The sequence below is a fragment of the Rhineura floridana genome, chromosome 6 (genome assembly GCF_030035675.1).
Source record: "Rhineura floridana isolate rRhiFlo1 chromosome 6, rRhiFlo1.hap2, whole genome shotgun sequence".
NCBI classification, from domain to species: Eukaryota; Metazoa; Chordata; class Lepidosauria; order Squamata; family Rhineuridae; genus Rhineura; species Rhineura floridana.
Window position 1 is genome coordinate 19,108,936 of NC_084485.1, and position 24,712 is coordinate 19,133,647.

General features: G+C 42.3%; 1 protein-coding gene across 2 annotated transcripts in view; it reads right to left on the minus strand.

The window, feature by feature from the left end:
* Positions 1–2,863: 2,863 nt before the first annotated feature.
* PHACTR3 (phosphatase and actin regulator 3) overlaps positions 2,864–24,712 on the minus strand; it is a 250,670-nt gene continuing 228,821 nt past the window's right edge. For both annotated transcript variants that reach the window (XM_061630261.1, XM_061630260.1), the window contains 5 exons: positions 21,051–21,106; positions 13,639–13,700; positions 10,667–10,807; positions 7,449–7,525; positions 2,864–3,410 (listed from right to left, as the gene is read on the minus strand). In XM_061630261.1, coding sequence (XP_061486245.1) covers positions 3,395–3,410; positions 7,449–7,525; positions 10,667–10,807; positions 13,639–13,700; positions 21,051–21,106 — 352 coding nt within the window. In that variant the 3' untranslated portion in view covers positions 2,864–3,394. The remainder of the gene's footprint in view (positions 3,411–7,448; positions 7,526–10,666; positions 10,808–13,638; positions 13,701–21,050; positions 21,107–24,712) is intronic.

A 24,712-nucleotide genomic window follows, 5' to 3' on the forward strand; every position in this document is an offset into this window, starting at 1 on the left:
ACTGCAATGCTCCCAATTAAAATAAATTGTGTGGAAAGAAAGCAGAACTTTTCAACAGGCACTTAAATGCACCATAAGATTTGTTGTTTTAAACGGAATGATTGACTATCAATCACATTATTAGGAATGGGAATTACTCATCCACATACAGAATAGCATAGTTATTTAGTCAAACACTTGTCCTCAAGGGGGAATAGCAGAGACACATAAAATTAATCCAGTAGATTTATCCACTAAATGTTTTGATTTTACTATATGTTTTATACATTTTATTTGTGACAACTCAGACCAAGCAGTGATGAACTGTGGGCTGTCAAAATGACTGGCCAGTGTTTTTGTGATCTCAAGCAAGCAGAAAACCAAAAGATTCCATTAGTTTCTGGTTGGCCACCTTACATTGGTGGTTGTGTTTGACTGGATGGGTCACAGCTTGTTTGCTTTAAGTACCACCATTTTCTTGGGATAGTTGTTTTGGTTTCATTTCGTTCAGGGTTTTTTGCCAACTGCGGAGGGAGAAACTTGCAATGTTTATGGAGAAAATTAAACCAGGCATGCATATGTATCACTTCTGCTGGATAAAATGCATCCTAAAAGACACTCCACATTTTTGTCCCAATAATTGTACTCTTGTAGTACTCTCCTAAGCATGTTTATGTAGGCATAGGTCCTATAGAGTTCAGTGGAACTTACTCCCTAGCTAGTGTGTTCAAAATTACAGCTGGGCAGAGCAGTCCATCTTGTTGGAGACTGGCAGGAGTGGAGCCGGCAGAGGTGGAGCTGGCGGAAGGGGCTGCCACATCCAGCTGCCATTCAGGGGCCTCTGGGAGGGGAGGAAGCTGGCTGTGCCGGCAGGGCACAGTGGAAGGAAGCGAAATACGTGGTTCCTCCATCACCTCTTTTTCCAGTCTATCAGCTGCCAGGATGGAGGGCCGCGGGAGGGAGCCAAACTGGATCTGGATCTGGATCTAGTGTCAGTCCCTCCCCTTGGCCCCTCCCCCAACACACCCCAGAACACCCCTTTCTCAGGCTTGACAGCTTCTGCTGGCTCCCCTTACAGCAGGGTGAGCTTCTCTGGAGGATCTCCAGCTGAGCTGGGATGATGTTACGCTGGCATAGCCTGGCTGAGCTGGGACCCAGGCACCTTAGCCAGAGATCCACCATATCCAACTTTCTTCAGCCTGACATACATAGCAGTTGGATTGCACCCTAGACCTGCAATCCTATACACAATTTATCTGAGAGTAAACCCAATTGAATTCAATGGGACCTCTGAACAGACATGAATAGGATTGCAATAGTAAATCCCTTACGTTTATATCCCCCATTAGTTGCATACAGCAATCTTTTTGTTGAATTAGAATTTTACTGGACAGTTTGTCAGGCTTTGCTTGATTCTATTACTTTATAACCCTTTCTTCCCTTACTAGTAGGCTATTTTAATACCTTATATACATCACATCGCACAAACAAGTGAGCTCCAATAATTTTACAGTTTTGCAATTTTAAGATATGCCCTGCCTGTGATTACTCTGTGTTTGATGACTGGTAGAGTAAATTACAAACTAACTCCATTTAAAAACATTATTTTCTTAGGAGCGTCTTATTTATGGCAGTTCCATGTTTGTGGAATACCCTCTCTGGTGAGGTGCATCTGTCCCCTTCTGTGTTAATTTTCAGGAGGAATGTAAAAACATTCCTGTTTACTTAGGTATCTGATGGCTGAATGTTTCTGTTCCTGGCAACCTTGAAATTACCAGCTATAAGAGTATGTGATTGTTTTTAGAGAAGTTGATTTATTTCTATTGCATTGTTTCAAGACTACAGTAGGGCCCTGCTTTACGGCGTTCCATTTTCCGGCGTTCCGCTGATGCAGCAGCTTTCAATTAGGGGAAATTCCCCATTTTAAAGCCAGTTTTGCGCTTTTGCAGAATTTGCGGCATTTTCATGCGGCACGACCCATTATAGTCAATGAGTTCCACTTTACGGCGATTTCTGCTTTACAGCGGGGGCCTGGTCCCTAACCCGCCATATAAGCGGGGCCCTACTGTTCAGTGTTTGCTGTCCTGGGCTCCTTTGGGAGGAAAGGTGGGATATAAACGTAATAAATGAATATGAAACTGTATCCATGAAGATCCATTCACACATGTTAATCATTACTTGAAACATGTATATGTGAAGTAGCCTTGTTGTGATGAGAGAACTTAGAAAATATCACAGTTCTTCTTTGGTGAACAGCTATTTCTGATCATGGATATTGGTTGGTGGTCTTCGGTGTTCCATACTCCATGGTGTGAGTAGAGCACTGGTGTGAGCAGTTCAATGCACAGGAGAACCAGTGGAGAACATAATGAATCTGCTGCAAAACTTGCTTTCTCAGCACACAAGGACTTCGAATGTGGCATGCCAACTGCTACACCAGTGCCACATCCACAAAAAAACATTCAGAAGTGGGATGCCAGTCAGTAATTTCTGACTGTTTAATGCAACAGAGCTCACTTCCATAGGAAAGCTCAACCCAGTATACACTGCCTTGGATTCCATGATGGAAAGTGGAATATAAATGTACTGCATGAATTAACTTCTCAGTTACTACAAAGTGACCCAGTGCCATTCACTTTGGGAGTTCTACACTTCTTAAGGCAGCCTGAGATTCTGTTCCAAGGAGTTTTCCTTTTAGAGAACAGAAGCTCCTGGTCTAAAATCTATTAGTAAACCATTCAGAGGTAGGAAGAAAATAGGATGAAGTCTTTTCTTCTACCGACCTTCCCTTTCCCTGCTAAATACCATCAAACACAGAAAGCTGTGGATCTGTTTTCTGCAGTAAGTAATCATTTAATTAAAGAAAAAAAACCAGGAGTCTGCCCCCAAAATGCCGCAGCTGTGTTTTTGTTAAGACATATATAAAAAAAGAAACCATAATATAGTAAATAACAACATGAAATTAAGTGTTTTATACAAACTAATTGTGATAAGTTCCAGATGTCTTGTCACCATGATAATACTGAATGATGGTGTGCGCCATGTCCATTATGCCAGAGGCCTTGGAATGGTAAAGCCTGTACATGCACAACATCTCCTTTCCCAAGATATGCTGCAATACAGTTTAATAACAAGTAATAAAGGAGAGCAATAGGTTCCTTTCTGATGAGCTCGATTTCAGTCATTTTCAACTAATCCTCCCACCCCACAAGTGTTGCAGCTCCAAGGCGAAGACCATCCTTTGGTAGCTCCTCATTTTTAAGTGTATGCCGCAGAGATTGAATCTGCAGAGTCTTCCTTGAACATGAAACATCAACTTGTCATAGACTGAACCTCAAGACCTTCATTCTTTCCCTGATGCATGTTCAGTAGTGGTATCAAAAAAAGTAGACAAATTCTTCTCAGAAGAAATTCTCTATGGCCTGTGGAATCTAGAGGTCAAAAAGAAGAGGAAATTAGTGGTAATTATAATACAAAGAAATTTCATTAAAGATGTGTCAATATGCCATAATTTAGGGATATGTGAACATGAAGTTTTTCTATAGTTATAGAAACTTTCAGAAATTCTTGATGTGTTTCATCTTTAAATTTGCTTCATTGTTTGCTTTAGGTGAAATCTGGTGACAAACTAAGGATGTACATCCTGCGCACTGAGACTTTTCACTAATCTATTCTTTGCTTCTCTCAGAATCTCTTGCATATTTTCTCTGAGAAGAAATCCCCAAATTCACCTTGAATTAGGTAGAATTTTGGTAGCAACTCTTAACAATAGTTTTTGGAAATGATTCAACACAGTTGAAACCAAGCAAATATGGCTAATATTCTAAAACCTTCAGGATTGTGCAATCCTCAGGATTATTTTGATTGGCTTATTGTGAGCAAACTGAGCAAAGACATTATTGCAAATGTGGGTTGCAACCCAAAGCATCCATTTACATCCTTGTAAGGGAAATGCACATAACGCTGGAACTATCTTTGTGGTTTTCATGGCTACACACATATACATACTCGACCAGAATTCCATACCAGATCAAAAATTTGGGCGGGCAAGAAAAAGCATACTCTCCAGATTTGAAGGATAGTGCCGGTTTAACAAATAATTGCACATAGACCATAGTAAGTTACTACTTGGTAAATGGTGGTCTGTGTTTGTTCACCCAGATTATGACAATTGAGATTTATGTGCTCTAAAAGCTTGTTAAACCAGCCAGTGCTCCAAATGGAAGATGACAGAGCTGAAAATTTGACAGTAGGTTTTTCACTAGCCTTGTGCACAGTACCAATTTTGTATTATTATTATCTGACCACTTCTGCAAAAACTGCACATCCTGAGAAGCCAACCATTTAGGGAAGATCTAAAGGAATCAATATAGTTTTGGATTACTGGGGAGTGAGGGGCATGGATATAAGGACTGTTTTGCCTTCCATCACAGATAGGACTGACAGATGTCTCCTTCAACTTTGGATATGGAGATAGATATGTATGTATGGGAACATACTTTTTATTTTTTTGAGGGGAGGGGGAATGTTAATTATGGCGCAGAGTGCAAGGCAAGAGACATAATGGAGAAATGTGAGAGTTGTAGAGGAAATGTCTGACAGCATGAGAGAGAGACTGCTAGCATGTTCTAGTGCAGGGTAATATCTCTCATTTACCTTGTGCATTACCTGAAAAGACCAGGTGTATATACTTAACTCAGGTGTGAATTAGTAGCTGACATTTTGAAATGTCCCGATTTCTTGGATGAGTTTCAGTTGGTGCAGCTTGGGGACGTTGACAAGGTGCTTGGACAGGTTCATGCAACCACTTCTGTGCTGGATCCTTGCCCTTCTTGGCTAATAAAAGCTAGCAGGGATGGAACAGTCGGATGGGCCAGGGAAGTGATTAATGCCTCTCTGTGAGAGGGGGTGGTCCCTGGCTGCCTGAAAGAGGCAGTAGTGAGACCACTCCTGAAGAGGCCCTCCCTGGACCCAGAAAATCTTAATAACTATAGGCCGGTAGCAAATGTTCCATTCCTTGGCAAGGTCCTGGAACGAGTGGTTGCAGGCCAGCTCCAGACACTCTTGGATGAGACCGATTATCTGGATCCATTTCAGTCGGGTTTCAGGCCTGGTTTTAGCATGGAAACAGCCTTGGTCGCCCTGTATGATGACCTTTGTTGGGAGAGAGACGGGGAGTGTGACTCTGTTGATTCTCCTTGATCTCTCTGCGGCTTTCAATACCATCGACCATGGTATCCTTCTGGGGAGACTAGCTGAGTTGGGAGTGGGAGGTACTGCATTGCGGTGGTTCCACTCCTACTTGGCGGGTCGCCTCCAGAATGTGGTGCTTGGGGAACATTACTCGACACCCTGGACTCTCCAGTATGGGGTTCCACAGGGGTCAGTTCTGTCCCCCATGCTGTTCAACATCTACATGAAACCGTTGGGTGAGGTCATCTGGAGCTTTGGAGTGCGTTGCCATCAGTATGCTGATGACACGCAGCTCTATTTCTCCTTTTCATCTTCTTCAGGTGAGGCTGTCAATGTGCTGAACCAGTGCCTGGCTGTGACAATGGACTGGATGAGGGCTAATAAACTGAGGCTCAATCCAGACGAGACTGAGATGCTGCTAGTGGGTGGTTCTTCTGACCGGATGGTGGATGTCCAACATGTTCTGGATGGGGTTGCACTCCCCCTGAAGGAGCAGGTTCATAGCTTGGGGGTTCTCCTACAACCATCTCTGTCACTTGAGGCTCAGGTAGCCTCAGTGGCACGGAGTGCCTTCCACCAACTTCGGTTGGTGGCCCAACTACGTCCCTATCTGGACAAGGATAACCTGGCTTCAGTTGTCCATGCTCTGGTAACCTCCAAATTAGATTACTGCAATGCACTCTACATGGGGCTGCCTTTGAAGACGGTTTGGAAACTGCAGCTTGTGCAAAATGCAGCAGCCAGATTGGTAACAGGGACCAGATGGTCCGAACATATAAAACCAATTCTGGCCGGCTTGCATTGGCTGCCTGTATGTTTCCGAGCTTGATTCAAGGTGCTGGTTCTGACCTATAAAGGCTTACATGGCTTGGGACCACAATACCTGATGGAACGCCTCTCCCGATATGAACCCACCAGTACACTACGTTGAAGATCAAAGGCCCTCCTCTGGGTGCCTACTCCAAGGGAAGCTTGGAGGGTGGCAACAAGGGAGAGGGCCTTCTCAGTGGTGGCCCCCAAATTATGGAATGATCTTATTGATGAGGTGCACCTGGCAACACTGTTACCTTTTCGGTGCCAAGTCAAGACTTTCCTCTTCTCCCAGGCATTTTAGCATATGTTTTAAATTGTTTTTATATTGTTTTAAATTTTAAAGTTGTGTTTTAAATTGTTTTTGGAGTATGTGTTTTGAATTGTATATTTGTTTTAGTGTTTTTGATTGCTGTAAATCACCCAGAGAGCTTCGGCTATGGGGCGGTATACAAGTGCAATAAATGAATGAATGAATGAATGAATGAATGAATGAATGAATGAATGAATGAATGAATGAATGAATGAATGAATGTATGAATGAATGCAAAGCTCATTGTCAAAGAATTCTGTGAGGTGGACAGTAAAGGCATACTTTAAACACCAGAAATAAAATGTCTATTTTGTTACATTTCCTTGTGGTTTTCTGTTGTAATTTTTCCTTTTTGTGAAGGGAGGGTGTTTCAATTATATCTGATCTTTGCCACCTAACATTCTTTATTGTTGGCAGAGGTTTTCACTTAATGTTCTAAAATATGTTGGTTGTTTCAATGCCATGGTCCAAAGCCAAACAGCTTGAGTGCCCTGATCTGTAAGGAACTACCAGGGGCTTCCGAGGCTACTGGGGCTGGCCTGCCCATTCCCCAGAGATCTGATGGGAAATTGACAAGAGTACTGATTACCTGTCTGTAGTAACTAACAAAGGGATGGATTCAGTTCCATCCACTCTTCCCATCCCGGCAAACAGCCTCAATAGCTCAACACAAAAAGAGCTCTGCTAGATCCCACCAAAGAACATCTGATCTGATATTCTGTTTTCACAGTATCCAATCAGATGTTTCTAAGAAGCTCACCAACAGGAGACAAGTGGAATAGCACTCTCAGCTAGGCAAGAGACTGTGCACCCACGCCATACTGTTGGGTTAGAGCAAAGATGGTATCTATTTTGGTAATGTTTATCCGCTTGCTTTAAACCGCACACATAATTTTCTTTGCAGTGTGTATATAACTGTCTCTACTTAATGCCTTTTGCTGCAACTACAAACACTGCTGGAGGTTGTGTGGGAATGACTTTAGACCTGCTAACAGATGATACTGTCGCAAGGAGATGCTGTTATCAGATGAAGCTGTTGTGTTGTTTCTCACCCACCCACCCCAGCAAAGCCTTATTTTCCCATAAAGGGACATAATATTCTGGACCGAAAAGAATTGTTTGTAGATAATGGGAGATGTCTGGGGTAACTAACCTTGTCAAATGCTTGCTTGATGCATGCACCTCCATTTCGTTACTTTTGTACTCATTTAGCTCTTTACGTATGGCTGCCTAGGAAGTTCAAATGAAAACAAAGTTAGTCTTTTTTAAAATTAGCAAGAAAAGACATCTAAAAGAACCCTGGAAGAATCCAACAGAGACGACATTCTGCTCCTCAGTATTGAATCATAAGAGTTAGAAAGACAAAGGATTATTCGGTTTAACCCTTGGACAGAACAATATAGTGGCTTTTGAGCTCACAGTGAAATGGTCCTCTGGCTGCTTTGCCATCTGTCAAAGTTTTGATTCTTTTCTCTGCACGGCTACAGATGGGGGAAAAAAACACTGCAAAAGCTTCCAGCAGCAAAATGTGAGCACACAAATCAAAGGGTTGTATCCAAAGAAGCGCTAAGTCATGGTCCCATCAGTGCAAGGATTTCTGCTTCAGCCATGGGCCTTTTCTTCCCTCTCCTCCCCTGCACCCCCCAATCTGTTCTAGGGGTTTCTCCAACTCTCCGGAGCTGATTTGGGGAGGACGCGGGGGAGAGGAGAGGGGGAGAAAGTTCAGTTGCACAAACGGAAATCCTTGCACTAACAGGACACGTTAATTGGACACCACCCTGAATCTGGATGCAGGTGAATCTCTCACACCCCCACCTGCACCTGGTCTGTACATGCAGGAGGAATGAGGTGTTAGAGTCTGGGAGTGACAGCATGGACTGTACCTCTTCTGAATGCAGGTGGGGGATACAGCTCTTGAATGCATTCCTGTGTAAAAAACAAAACAAAACACCTGTCAAGTACAAAAGTACACAAGAAGACTGGGACAGAAACCTTATTCCTGAAATACCCAGTCTTGTACTTGGAGATGACTTTTGTACACAGAGCATTCAAAAATGGCATCCACCTTTTGAATGTTGCTTGAAGTGGTACAGTCCACTCATCTACTTTTAAGGTTCTGCAACCTCATTCTGCTGCACATACACTCCTTATCTTGCAAGTCTTTTATATTTTATGTAACTTATTATTCACTGCTTAGAGAAAAAAATATTTTCATTGACAGGTATTTAAATTTGCTAAATAAATAACAGAGAAGTCAAACCCAATTCCTTTAACTCATTTCTCACCATCATAAATTGTGTATGTGTAATGAATACCACATTTACATGTTAAAATGTATGCATTTGTAAAATGTCCACCAAATGATGCTCATTCATCTGGGAACGTAGGAACATTGCAATCTCTTTTATTCTCAGTAAGGTTATTGATCCATCTAGCTCAGTGTTATATACACTGACTGGCAGCAGCTCTCCAGGATTCCAGGCAGGATCTTCTGCATGCCAAGCAGATGCTTTTCCATGGAGCTATGGCCCTTTTCCCTTTGAGTGAAGCCAATGAAACAGCTCCTTCCTACAGCAAATCTGCCCATTCAGGGGAAGAATCTTCCATGCCACTGAGGTTAAGTGTCCCTTGACCCCTATCAGGATTTACCAGTGCCTGTGTGCAGGATTCCAACCAGATGCTTGAGCCTTCCCTTCTGAAAGTGCCATAAGTGCACATTTGTGACCTAGGTTATCTATTTTTTCCCTAGATCTGGATGATGAGCAGATGTAGCCCTAGGTCCTTCAGCTACCTCTTAACTAGCCTTGTTAAAAATGCAAAACAGAAATAAGAATTCCTATCATCTGCATGTAGGGAGAAACAGTTAAAAAAAGAGAAGCATTAATTATGTCACAGTTTGCTATGCAAAACTAAAAACCAACCAAATGCTCCTTTTGGCTCCTAAATATGCACAATTATATTCTCAAGTAATTCACTGTACTAGTCATATATGGCCTGCTTTGCTATGGAGAACTTTCTGTTCATACCCGCAATGAAATGAAACATATTTCTTTATTTCAAATATTTGAATGGCACCTTCTCTAAAAAGCCAAAGTATTTGTAGAACAAAGGAGGACACAAATGCCTAGCAAAGTTCCCTAAAAGCCAGTGGGGATGTGCATCCAGAGATAGCACAGTAGAGTACATGTCAATGCCTTAATTTGGATTCCCCAGCTCAAGAAAGAAAACCAGCAAATAAATCTTTTGTATGTTTGCCCTTGCAAGAAAAACAGACTGCACCTTTTATACATATTATTGGCCAAGCATCTTAGGTAGTTTTTATTCTTGTGTTCACACATTTTTAATCTCTGTTTTGAGTTTGCCTTTCTAAAGAAGTGACTAATAATAATTATTATTATTATAATGTTAAGGGTGTGTCCTAGAACAGGTGTAGGGCCTCTCCATTGACCCACATGATGAGAGTGCCATCTAGTATATACCCAACATTCTCCTGTGCCTGCACTTTGCTAGGGAACATCAGTAATGGAGGACTAGCTGTTCAACCATGCTGATGCTCTTGTTGAGGAACCCCTTATGAACTTCTAAGGAGCCCTAGAGGTTCACCTAAACACAATTTGAAAACCATTGCATTAGAGTCTAAGACTGCCTTTATGAGTGCAAAACTACAAGTTATGATAAAAGCACCTTTAATTGATATAAGAACTAGCAATGTGTCTTTCTTTAGAAAAATCAGCCACTCTGATCTAGATGTAAAAAGCCTGGCAGGGGAAAGAATTTCAACCCCCTCCCCCTTTGCTGCAGTCTGGATCCTCCCACACCTCCAGTGCTAGGCATGTTAGCTTAACAACAACCATAGCACAACAATAATCAAAGAGTCCTGCGACACCTTCAAGATTAACACATTTCCTATAAAATTTGCTTATAATGTTTAAGGTGCCACAAGACTCTCTGTTGATTTTGCTGCAAGAAACTCACAAGGCTACCCATCTGGAAATTAGTGTAATGTGTCGTTTGTCCCTAAAATATGTCTTTCATCTGAGTGTAAAAATTATATTCTGGGGAAGGGCTGTCGCTCTGGGGCAGAGCATCCGCTGTGCATACCAGAAGGTCCCAGATTCAATCCCCCACCTCTCCAGTTAGGGCTGGGAGAGATTCCTGTCTGAAATGCTGGAGAGCTGCTGCCAGCCAGTGTAGACAATACTGAGCTTGATGGACCAATGTTCTGACTTGGTATAAGGCAGCTTCCTATGTTCCTATGTTATATGACTCATCCTATGTAGAGAGCTATGCTGTATGGCTGGTATATAAAAATCAACAAGCAAGCAAACAAATGCAAATACATGCACATCAGAATTGTAAACAGGCCTATACCTTATCAGCTGCTGAGAGCCTTGTCCATGGCTTGTCTGCTCGTCTGTCATAATCCTGTGCTTTTGCCACTTCCACATAGTCACTGAATCGAATCAGGATTTTTCTGTCTCTTAATTCGTCAACTGTCGGTCTTTGATTAAGCTTTGGGGAAAAGAAAGTCTCCATGTAAATACTGCATGGCAATGCTTTTTGAGAATGGCTCTTTCCCTGCCTCCTCCTCTGTGCTTATTCTCATCATATGCATTTAGAAGTATAACAGAAATTTGGTCAGTCATGAGTACACAAGAAAGAGCTCCATCATCCACATAGGTGCAAATACTCAATTCATTGCTTCTCCAGATCTGCATTGTTGTAGTTGCGGATGCCTCTTCAGGGAATATTTCTCTGCTTTTGGTGCTGTGTTTATTCCTTGGAAATGTTCCTGTTCTGGAACGCTGCTCTTCACACATTACATAAGGTGAACCCTTTCCCCAGCCTACAACTTCAGTGGTAACTAAGGGTGGTATGAAGGATTCCACCAGGATCCCTGATTGGCCAAGGCCAAGATGCAGGCTGCCTTCGCCCTGTCACCAAATATGCAACTCCTAGGGGCATGGCCAGCAAGCCATGGGCATCCCAGAGGCTTCTGGTTCGCCATTGTAAACACAGGATGCTGGAGAAGATGGGCACTTGGTCTGATCCAGCAGCTCTCTTTGTATGCTCTAACAAACCCTGTTCCCCACTCTCCCCCCGGATTCACTGAACACCGGAGAGAGGTCTGAATACTCCTCATGTGGAGAAGTTTTTACAGGCTCCAGCATACAACAGTGAAGTTTTATTTTTGCTCTGTATGTCTTATGAATGACTCTTTGAGTTACTTTCAGAGAGAAGTTTCTAGGACCTCATTCCATTCGTTTTTAATACCATGCTATACAGTATCTAGAGCTTTTCTAAAGGGTGTATGTGTGTGTGTGTGTGTTTTACCTTAGGGAATGAATGAATGAAACTCTTTCTGAGAATTGTCCTTATGCCAGTAATTCTGGTTGCTGGCATGGAAGGGTTTTAAATATCCCATTTACCAAAAACCTACAACTCGCCACAAAGCTGAACTTGCAATATATATATACTGTATATATCATAAGCTAACTTCTGCAGACTCTTTCCTGAACTCCCTGGCCACCCTGGGCTCCTGCTGGGAGGAAGGGTGAGATATAATAATAATAATAATAACAACAACAACAATAATAATAATAATAATAATAATAATAATAATAATAATAATAATAATAATAATAATAAAACTCCATGGCAGTGTGTCTTGACTCCCAGCCTGCACAGGGATGCAGTGCTTCATGCAGGGCTTTAGTTATCTTCCTCTCTATCTTATTCTGCTGGCGACTAAATACATTTCTCTTTCTACAAGCTTTAGGTTCTTCTGTTGTTCCTTAATTTAATCTATTGGTTGTTAGTTGGGACTCTTTGTGGTCTTGATGCTGCATTTAGTCTGGTAATTGTGTTTTAATGATGGATTTGTTGTTCTTTTTATCTGTTTTCTATCTTTCTGTAAGCCTTGTTCAGCAACTCCTGTTTTACAGTTGAAAGCAGCGTATAAATGCAACTAGCACCAAACCCATGGTAGGGATGGAAGGATCTGTCCATTTCAGTTCTCTCAATTTCTCAGTTATCCAACCTTAACTTTAATTCTCCACATTTCTGCAGCAATCTGCGATTTGCAATTTGCATTTTTTTAAAAAAATGCTCATGAAACGTCAGCATTTTAGTGTGAATTTCCCTTAATAAACACGTGTTTATATGCAGTTTTGAGTGATGTATACATTTTTGCAAGCAATTTCTCCTAATCAAATGCATTTTTGTATGTTATTTTCACTAATATATTCATTTGTGGGCACTCTTTCCTCTAATACATGCATTTTTGTAAAAACTGGTTGGCGAACTGCACTGCAAAATTCTGATGTGTCACTTTTGAACAATGACTATGTTTTGGTTCTCATATTGTACTGGATAATCTGATAGATCTGGCTTTAAATGCAAATAGAATGGAATTTCGCCAACACATCTCTGCCCCTTGGTTGTATACACAGAGCGCTCAGCAAGCAGAACAAGATATAGCATCAGGCCTAACACCTGACAAATAAAAACCTGAAAAGATTTGCACTGAAGAACGTCATACAGAAACGTACACCTGCTGCTGTGGAGGGAGCCAGCTTACTGTGGAATTCTTGCCACAAGAGACCACGGAAAAGAACTGCTTTGGTAGGAAAAAGTGCAGGGTGAAAGCAAATGATTGCCAATTAGCTGAATGCCAATTTTGCATCCCTCATCTTGATTGTTCAACTTGTCATATGCGTGATTTGCCAAGGGCTGCTCCCGTGTGAGCCTCCATTAATACAGAGAGAAGGAGGACCTGCATGGGGCATCTGGTGGATTGCATCCCATGCAAGAGTAAACCCTTGCATCCAATTTACCTGAGGTCTTCGGCAGACCCCCGGCTGCAAGGTGCAATTTTGTTTGTTCTCACCTCACAACAGGGATGAACATGGATCAGGAACTTGTGAGACATTTAACCCATGTTCTACCTGTAGACCAACCCAAGGAGAGCAGGTATCATTCCTTCTGATGCTTGCCCAACCTGTGCTAAACACACACATAAGGGGACATTGTCCAGCAAATGTTAGTAGTGACTCGAGCCAACTGAGAATAACGTGGGACTTAGTCAGGGCTAACTTTCCCTGGATTGTGCCCTAGGGTCGCATATCATTTCATCAGAAGCTACCTGGGGGTGGGAAAGGGTTAGGGTACTCCACTCACAGGTGGCCTATCCCTCCTATCCTGGCTTCAGTAGCTCGGATGGCTGGGTGGGTAAATATTGCCATTTGTTATACTCATGCTTAGCTACAGTATGATCTTGTTATAAACTATGTGCAAAACATACGACCGACAGTGAATATGGAATGGACGGCAAAATGCCTTACCTTTCTTGTCAGCCTCTGCTTGATCTCTCTCCTTTCTTCCTGTTCTGTTTGGTCATTCCTTTCTGCAGAAAATATGAAGAGAGAGATGACTTTCCTCATCAAGACCAACTGTGTTGATCTTCCTTCGTTTCTCTCTCTCTCTAGCTCACTACCCAGTCCACCTTGCCTGGTATCCTGCCAAACGCATCACACTCCTTAGCAGCAGCGGGGTTCCCCAGGTGCCAATGTGAAGCCTCCGTGCTGGTGGCCAGTTAAAACGGTCTTCAGCCAAGACAAAGCAGCCAATCCTGCCCTTCTGTCAGGACAATGAGGAGGGGAAATCGATAGACTTTCTAGAAGTCTAAATGATCGCTTTGCAATGCCACATCTCCGTCTGAGTCATCCGCGCTGCCCTTACGAGCTGGAACATTGTATAGCAGCTGCTTCAGGGAACACACGTTCCTTGTACTCTTACCCTGCCAGGCTCCCGTAATTTTGTTGATTAATTTATAACAATAGCCAGCAATCAACTCCCACGCATTCCTTTGCCTTCTAATATTCTGGTTGTGCCAATCTTATTATAGATCCTCAATATTCGTTGTGGTGGCGGGGAAAGGTTGCCTGTTCATGTTCTGTTTTCTTAAAGTGATGCTCTCCTCTATCCTAAGCCTGTTTTGCTTGTGCACACCGTAAATGATTAGTATTCAAGCAGCGATAACTCCTACAGGCCGAAGCTAAAAATAGAAACGACTGCTGTAACATTGTGTGAAATATATCCTTAGCCTTGGGATATAACTTGATGGATTTCCCCCCCCCCCCATTTCAAGGGCTGTCTGTTGCTAAATTAAGATGTGCGCCTGTGACCTGGAAGGAACAGGGAACCTACGGGAAAGATCTCTAACCACCTTTTTTTGAGGGGAAAAATGAAAATAGATGATTGCGTGGGGCATTCCTGATTTGCACATTGTAAACCCAACCTGCTGTGGGGCATTTTCTGCATTAAATCAGAGGTACAATTTTGCATCCTTCAACAGGCTAACAAGCATTGAAGATGTTGCTTGGGAAAAAAGGGGAGGGTATTTTTAGAATCCAGCTCTCTCTTTCTCTCTCTTTTTTTGCCATTGACTGAACACTTTGAAAAGAAGCAGCCACATGGTGCTATTTATGGAAGGATAGTAGCTTCATGCAGACACATTGTAACCAGAGAGCCAGAAATCTTTGCAGTCTTAACAATAAGCAGCCTAGACTGGATCTTGAATATCAGTTATAAGAAACGTCAGCAGGGATGTAGATTTCTGCTTAGGTAGTAGCCACAGAGGTGTACGCCTATACAGTAGCGGCCCGCTTTGCAGCGCTCCACTTTACAGCGTTCCACCAATACAGCAGTTGTCAATTGCAGAAAGGCCCCGCTCCTACGGCACTTGTTCCAGTTTTGCGGCATTTTTCGGGCGTCGGGCGCCATTTTTGTCAATGTTAGTCAACGCGTTCCGCTTTACAACGGATTTCACTTTACAGCGGCAGTCCCCAACGGAACCCGCCGTATGAGCGGGGCCCTACTGTATGTATGTGTGTGTGATGAAACACATAGGAGGGAAATGTTACAAAATGATAACAGGCTATCTTTAGGGCATCATTAGCATGCCCATTTCAAATATTATTGATAGCTAATTTAGTCAGATCTCTTGTTATCTGTAAAAATAATAATGCTCAGCAAATACAAAAAGCTTTATAATTCTTTCTTTGGGAAAGAATTCGTGCTTCATTTTGCATAATGGGAAGTGATGGGGCTAATGAGCGTTAGGAAATCACACTCCTGCCTGCGATCCCAGAGATGCGTGGGTTGGCCATGGCTGCTTGGTTGTGCTGAGGGAAATAAACTCTGTATATGCTTAAAGGCACATGCCTCTTCAGTGTTAGATTTTCGAAGTCCAGGCATGTGAAGATACGTCCTGGGGCTAAGCTCAAGGCACCCCTGGCTCAAATTAAGCCCCAGGGGGAATCCAAAATTTACATCCTGAATCAGATGAGGTGTTTGTCTTTCATACCCACAATGCTGGGGCTTCCCTGGGGTGAGATCTCATGTGGTTTTGGTGGAGTCTGAATGATAAAAGCAAGTGGTTTGAGCAGAGCAAGTAGATCCCCTCCCCCTCCCGCAGGATGTTTGGTGGTACCGTGAATTTTCCACTTCAGGATATGCCAATCCCTCCTTACTCAAACATTACCAGAGTGGCAAGCAATCCAGCCACAAGGAAGCAGAAACTATACTATGTCAATACTGTACAAACATCCATAGTCTGGATCATCTAATTCAGAGTAACTCCCACACACTGCGTCTGTTCTTGCCCAACCCCAAGTTCTTTCTTGCCCTTGTGGATCTACCGTTTGGTCTTTGCTTGAAAGAGGAATATTACCAAATCCTACTTTATGGCAGGGATTTATAATATCTTAGCATTAGACTACAATGGGGTGGAAACAAATGAGCTCTGTAATAGCAGCCTAGCTTTGACTGCCCTTCGATCCATTAATTATTAAGGGTCTGGCTTCGGGCCCGTCAATCATAATGAGGCAAACTCCTCCAGCTCTACAGTGCCAAACATAAGAGTGTAATTTACACCCTTTCCCTTGACAAGGTTTCTAAATTAGCCACGATACTGAAACAATCACTAAGGCAAGCCTGAATCGATACTGCATGCAGATGAAAGGAATAGGAACTTCACTGGCTGCCTTGCAGAAAGTAACTGGAAAACACTTTGTGAATGTTTTGACCCCTGTTTGATTTCAAATAAACTATAAGTGTGGAAGTCGTTCAGACAGCTGTGGCCCATCCTGCGCTTTCTGTCCACAACTGCAATCATCAATCAAGCCAATGAAGGGTTGATGCGTGTGGTGCTGAGACATGCATATGCAGAGACCTTGGGGAGGGAACTGGGGAGGACCCAAGTTTAGTGCTAGAGGGCATGCTTTGCATGCAGAAGATCCCATGTTCAATCCCTGGCACCTCCAGTTTAAAAAAGGATTGGGTAGCAGATAGGGAAGGTCTTTGTCAGTCAGGGTAAATTAATGAGATGGACACATATAAGGCAGCTTTGTATATCCCTCCCCATAGCAGTTAGCCTGTGCAAGGCAATGACACTGTCTACTTGGTTGCTTGGTAGTTGAAGTTCACACTGTAAAGGGACACTGTAGGCGTCTGCCTAGAAACAATGTCAGAGGGACAGAGGAAGTTCAGTATTGTCCACACCGAGTGGCAGCAGTTCTCCAGGGTTTCAGGCAAGGGGCATTCCCCGCCATGCCTGGAGATGCCAGGGATTGAACCTGGGATCTTCTGCATGCAAGACTGATGTTCTACCACTCTGAGCTACAGCCATGCCAGTACCCATATCAGGCAATCTGGACTTGCTTTCTTCTTCAGCTGCTGCTTGGCAGTGACATCCCATGAAGTGCGATATGCATCAGTGCATGGATTGTCAATGATAAATGGGAACGTTTCTCCGTTGAAAGAAATCACAGCAAATAATGGATTTAAAACAGACAAAAATATTTCTTTTGTATCCTAGATTAGGCTCAATGAAAAAGATCTTGCTAACGGCGCTGCTAGTATAATTCTGAAACTTTTGTACAACAACCCAATACTGGGACCTGAACAGAACAAAAACATGACCCTATCTTTTTGTGTGAACAGTGTACTAACCATTCAACATACCAGTCACAAACATTAGTACATATTTCTGCTTCCAAAGCTGGTTTAAGGTTGAATCTTGGCCAGCAAAGCATTATGCTCCTTGCTATTACACTGGTACACTGGATAATACATTTACGTAATATTGTAGTAAGGCATAGGACTGGCTGTGAGCAACAAGGGCTGGACTTAGAGTCAGCTTGGACATGTGCTAGCGCCTCCGTGTAAACAATCCTGAACTCCACATGTGGAGAAAAGTCGCAAAAAGAAAATGGGATGTTCCAAAGCATGAACAAAACAATGGGAGCGAATGGCAAAACTCACCCCCCCAAGGTGTAGGATTGTTTATGTCAGGGGTAGCCAACATGGTGCCCTCTAGATGTTTTTGACTGCAACCCCCATCAGTCCCAGCCAATGGCCAGGGCTGATGGGAGCTGTAGTCCAAAACATCCAGAGGGCACCACATTGGTTTATGTCATATGACAACAGGAGCAAATTGTCCCAATGTCTTTCAAACAACCAAGAGTCTTTATCCAAGGAAAGCATCTAAATGTGCTCACTAGTAGATTGGAAGACAAAACACACACTCACATCTCAACAATCACTTGTAAATCAAGAGAACGCATTTTGATGTTTAAAAGACATGTTCAGGTAATTTTATTGCATGGTTGTGCAAAGTGAAGACTCTTGTAGATTTTGTGGCTTTTCATGAAAGGTGACAGGAGTAGTTTTCTTTGTTTTTGCTCCAACGGCAGAAGCAAAGCTTTTCCTTGTGGCTCTCTAGTTACAGCCACCACTTCCCAGTGATGATTTGCACGAGCACTGCAGTTCATTTTGTAACCTCTGCACTCATGGAAATTATCATAGCAGCAATAAGCAAAAGTGTGTTGGTTCAGATGTTGCTTCCTCCATGTGGCTGTGTCCTTGGGGAGGTTCAGGCTGCACTGGAGAATGGTAGCCAGTCCAAAATAAAGGCACAGAGCAGCATTTGATGGACAAGCAGTGAGAGTCACTAGGCAATGATATTGCACTTTGCACAGCCCTTGCAAGAAAAGTACAAGTGTGAACGAATTAATGCTTGAAAACATTGAATGCTTGCACTGTTTGCAAGTGATCATTAGCATCAAAGGTGCATTATGCCCTCTTATCCAATCCTGCTGGCAGGCGAGAGCTCAATTTTTGGCTATTTATTTGCACAAGGAAGCACTCCGATCCCGCTCTCTCAAAAATTGATGGGAAGCTCTCCACTGCTACTTGTGTGGGGCGTAACTAACTTGAGATAGAAGAATAAGAAGCTGCTGTCTACCAAAACAAAGTATTTGTCCATCTAGCTGAGTATTATCAAATATGACAGTAGTTCAACTGACATCACCTGCCCCTTTTGACTAGTACTGAAGCTGAGATCTTCTGCATGCAAAGCAGAAGTGCTAACACTGAGCTACAGTCCTTCCCCCAATACAAGAATATATGAAGATGGTACCTATCAAATCAGACCACAGGTATCTCCTGGCCCTGCTGATACCTTTTTTTTTTTAAGTGCTCTTTTAACAGCTTCCATCAAGCCTTATTTGCAATTGTCAGCCAGGCAACCTAATGTACGCAAATGCCCATTTGTCTGGCGGCCCATCTTCCTGGTGGACAGGAACTGAAACTTAGGGGGGTGGCATTCAGGGGGAAATAAATTCAGTTCAGCAGCCAGATTTCCCATGGGAAGAAATCCAGAGCAAGTCCAGGTGGATGGGTTTGCTTTATCTGTAAATGACAACCCATAATGTTCAGCTGGAAAAGAGGTTACTCCTTTTCCATTCTGCTTATTTTTCTTTCGGCTCAAATCACATCTTCCACCTTACAGCCCTGCACTCAGCTCATTATATCAAGAGCAACAAATGTGAAAGCCAGTCACCCTCATCCCTGCAAAGGCAATCCACAGGCAGAAGTAGGGTGCAATGCACGAATTGCTTTGCAGGATGCAATCCGTGCACATGTACACAAGTATGCACACTAAGCAATGAATTGGAGACCACACTCTGCTTCAGTCCCATGGCTGTACATACGGAGATCCTTGCTGGAGCCACCCTTTGCACATGTCTCCTAATAGAGAAGTTGGCACAGTCCACTCTGATGGTGCCTATCACCCATTTGGAGGGGTGAATCTTGAGGCCCCTCTCCTCTTTGCTCCTCCCAAAGGCAACCGGTGCCATTAGTAAAACCATCTATGGCCCGGGTGCATATACAAGGATCTGCATGTGTGCATGTGTGTGAATGCACTCGTACACACACACACACATTTAGTGACTAAGTGGGCATACCCAGAAATGCTGATAACATCTCTTTACATTTATACAGCACTTTAGTGTGCTCAAACCACTTCATGTTCATTTCTCAATAATACTTTCAACAATCCTGTAAGTTAGGCCATGGTTATGATCCACATGTTGCAAATGGGGGAACTGGGGATGAAAGCAAGTGGCATGCCCAAGCCCAAGACTCCCTAGTGAGTCGATGGCAGAAGCAGATTCTACCAGCACCATCATGAAACCAGCAGCAGACTTTGGACAAGTCATGAGTGGCCATATCCTATGCAAATTTACTCGGAAGAAAGTCCACCTGTATGAAAGGTATTTGTTTTCATGGGGGGGTGTATGTGTGTGCAGGATTTCAGCCTAGTCCTCTCTGTCTTGCATCTGTAAAATATTTGTGATTTTCTCATTTTTTTCTTGAGATCAGTAAGATAAGGAAGTGATGCCAGCCTCAACTTTAGGGGTGGCATGGCTTATGCATCTCTAAATGCATGAAATCAGCTTATTTGCTTGCCACACATTTTCTACAGTGATAACCAGAACTGCTGCCATGTGTAGGTCCTTCACTAATATTATCAGTGAAACTTCGCTAACATTATCCAAATTCCTTTATAAAAAACAAACAAACTTCTGACAGATTTTGCTAAACAGGACTCTCTGAATTGGCCTCAGGTTTTGTTTCAGGTGAAATTCAATGGTACTGTTGCAGAACATACACAGTTATGATATACTAGTTTGCTTTTCATGGTTTTAATTCATAGTTTGCATTGGCCCAGAAAGGTCAGGGTGTTCTGCAACTAATTCGCTCACCAGGAAACTCATTTATCCGCATGGATGCCTCTGCTTTCCCTTTTAGAATGATGAATTGTAGTGTGTGGTATACTTGGGTTTTCTTTGTTAAAACACACCCACAAAGAAAAACACTGTATCCAGGACATTATTAGACTGAGTCAGAGGAGTACAAATTCTTAAATTTCTAACATATTTTCCACAGGACACTAGGAATTGGTTTTGGAATTTGAAGACAAGGCCACAAATGTCTGCATCAGACCCAGTGGGTGCCCTTGGACAAGTGACATATCTCTCAGCCTCAGTTTCCAACTAGTAAAATGGGAATAACTGTGGCATACTTCACAGGACTGTTGTGAGAACAAACAAGATGAAGTCTCTAAAACACAACTGACATTATAATGCATGTCTTCTACTTGTTTATGACTGAAGTCGCATAAAATACACATTATTTAAGAGTGGTTTTCATCTACATTCCAAGAGTGTAGAGATACATTTGAAGAGTAAATATCATACTGGTTAACAGTCCAACAGCCTGCTAGAAATCCAAACCATGTGAGGGGACATTTTGTTGCATATCTAGTATCCTGTTTCAAATCAGGAACCATTCCTTCACTATGGGAATTATAGAAATAACCAGTTAGAGAAAGCATTTAAATACTTACGTTTCAAAATATTTCTTCTTTCTAGCTCCTCAACAGCAGGTCTTTGGCTCAGTCTCCTGCGGAAGAAAACCAAGATGATGTTTTGTACCATTGTCTGTCTGTTTTTGTTGTTATTGCTTTGCCAAAGTCCACTTGGTCCCGAGACCAAAAGAGTTGGCTTGTGGGTCAGATCATGAGATGTAATCAAAGGCATGAGATCTGCCCTTTGAGACCCTTCTCTTTTCCATCCCCAAAGGTGAGCTTCTGTGTCCCGAGAGGGAAAAGTTGTTTGCTAGCAGATGCCCCTTTCTCTACAAAATTAGTCCCACTAACACATATTCTTCTTTGCCTGTTGTTGGAATAAAACACCCAGGGAATGCCCGGACTCTCTCAGAGCTTACTGTCAAGGCAACCAGATTCTGGGTATATTTCTGCTTGCAATTTCTAAAAATGTGTGTCTTCAAAAGTCTTTTCTGAAGTTGCTGCTAAACAGCCGACTGGAAACTAGAAGCTCACTTCTTTTCTTCTTGTCTAGTATCACCAGTGATGCATCCTGACAGCAATTAGCCTTGGCAGAAAATAATGAGGCTGTTGTGTGCAGGTGGTTTCTCAGTCGGAGCTGAGAGAGCGCAGCCTGCTAACAGGCTGCATGTAATAGCTCTGCGTCTATGTATGTATGTAGCTGCTTAGACCATCACGAAGCAGCCGCTCAAAGCCCATTGTCCCCCCCCTTTTACGAGAGCTGCTTCAGGATTGACTCTGCAAGATCAGATGATCTCAGCCACAGCCATCAGATCCTGCATCCCAAATGAGACTCCCCCCTCCGAGAGATACGCTTGCTAATATCTGCCTTGGAAATCTCACAGAGTAATTGATCGCCCCCACACTCAAGCAGGCATTTATAGATTGGCTAGCTTTCGAATCGCAAGCCCGTGGGTGTAGCGAATAAAATAAATAAATAACCAAACAAAATCCAGAAAAGGAAAAAGCAGAGAGAGCGAGGGAGAGCACGTGCATGGATTGGTAAAATGGTAAATATATATATATATATATATAATATATATATATATATATATTCCTACTATCTCCTTTGCGATAGATAGCTGATATGTGAAGGCTGCAGCCTTGCAAATAAATAAATAAATGGAAGGTGGGCCTCCCCCTTTTTGGTTTCTTGTAAAATACACTTGCAAGTGACACTATCATGGATTATATGAACCAATCAAGGGAAGTGTTATGAAGCGGCATCACAGAAGTAACCCTGTCAATGTCACAGATTATCCAGAGTTCGTGTCAAAGGGAAGATGGAATAAAGGGACAGAAAGAGGAAGTGTAATACAGTACTAGTCATCAGCATCAGCGTAGTTCCTATAGCGTATTCAAGTAGTTTGGATAAATTATCTCAGGGCCAAACTAAGCAAAGTGTTTAATGTGTATAAGCATTTAATATGCATGTTGATTATTCTTTAAAAATCAACTGCAGGGGAGAGGACAGGCAGGATTGGGACCACAGTGCATGGGGAAGGGGTTTATTTATTTGATTTCCTTTCTGAGTTGTTTCCTATAATATATCCCAAAGTGATTTAACCTTTGACCCATGTGTAGGGATGGAAAGATCTGTCAATTTCGGTTCTCTCAGTTTCTCATTTTTCCAGTCTTAAATTCAGTTCTCCCCATTTCTGCAGTAATTTGCATTTTTTTTAAAAAAAATCCTCATGAATATTCTCCAACATTTTAGTGTGAATTTCTCCTAATAAATACATTTTGTAAGCAGTTTTAACAAAGGTACACATTTTTTGCAAGCCATTTCTCGTTATCTAAGGCATTTTGCATGTTATTTTCACTCATATACTCATTTTTATGCACACTTTCTCCTCGTCTTATATGCATTTTTGTAAATATTGTTTAGTTGGCAAACTGCATCATCACAAAATTCGAACAGACACACATTTCTAAGGTTGGCTGTGTTTCAGTTCTCATACTGTTTCGGGAAGTGCAAATTTGATAAATTCTGCTTATAATGAGAACTGTATTGAAATTCTCACCCATCCCTACCCATGTGCCATGATCACACCAAGAAACCCCTCTGCCATGCTGCCGTTAGCCCTAGGAGGGAAGCGGAAGTGTCCATCCCAGGGCTAACGTCAGATTGGGGTGTGTGTGATTTTTGCCAAAACAGTAGCATGCAGGAGAAGAATTAAATTCCCCCTCCCCATGCACCACAGTCCCAATCCTGCTTAGCCCCTCTCCTCTGTACCTGACATACATTTAATCTCACTTGCTTCCATGCATTCAACATTGCATGCAGTTTGGTGCCTGATCAACCCTGTAAGGCAAAGCAGTGATATTACCCCACATTACAGATGGGGGGCTGGAGGGTTCAGAGCAGAGAGCTTGTGGCTATATCAGAGTTATGATACTGTTGATGGCAGAGTGAAGACTTTTTTACAATCTACTATGGCTCCAATCCAATGCCCAAATTACTCTTGGATTTGAATGGGGCTATTGTGTGTTCTTTGCTAGGGTGAACAATCTTTTCCCTTATTTGCCCTGGCTGTCTCCTTCATATTCATGGGGAGCAGGGGATGAAGTGAATAGGGAAACTAGTTGTACAGGTGAACACACTGTATAATTCTGAATGGGGGATGTCTTTTGTGAAGCATTTGCTCTAGAGTAAATTCTATTTAAGCGAGAACAGAAAGTGGCTAGTTCATCCATGCATATTCTATTGATTAGGGATGGGGGAGAAATTAGATTCGTTTGGCACTTAAAGCCTAATCTATCCAATTCACACTTTCTGAAAAAATATGAGAACTGAGACATAGCCATCCTTAGAAATCCGTACTTATCCAAATGTTGTAATGCAGTTCTCTAACCAATGTTTACAAAAATGCATATATTAGAGGAACATGTGTATATTAGGACAAAATATGCATATGGAAAAATGCATTATATTAGGAGAAATTGCTTGCAAAAATGTGTACACTAGTAAAAACTGCATGCAAAATGTGTATTAGGCGTTCGCGCTAAACTGCTGAATAATTTTCATGAGGATTTTTTTTTAAAAAAAATTGCAAATTGCTTCAGAAATGTGGAGAACTTAAGTTAAAATTGGAAAACTGAGAAACTGAGAGAAGAGAAAATGGCATATCTTTCTATCCCTACTGTTGATTTCTCTGAATACACTTGCACTTTATTCACACAGATATGTTTATCCCTTGAATGCTTTAATCTCCAGTGGTAACTGGAGATAGATGGATCAGTTTTTCTGGCCCCTGTCCATTTCACACTACTACTACTACTACTACTACTACTACTACTAATAATAATAATAATAATAATAATAATAATAATAATAAATAATTCTGTATACATAGCAGTGCCCTCTTGCTAAACTAACATGCCCTGTGACCTCTTGCTGGCATTAACTTGCCCCATGTCCTGACTGGAACTCACAGGAGGAGTGTCTACATGCCACATTCAACAAGTGTACAACATGTGTACACAAATTGTTGGAATGTACACTCATACAGTTATTCACAAGTAACATTCAACAAGTGTGCAGTCTGTATTCCTGTGTGCACAATAGTTCAGCTGTACAAATCTTTCACACAAATACTTTTAGATGTGTAGAGACAGATTGTACCTGTGTTAGGTGTAGGATCTGAACAAAACTAGGGTCT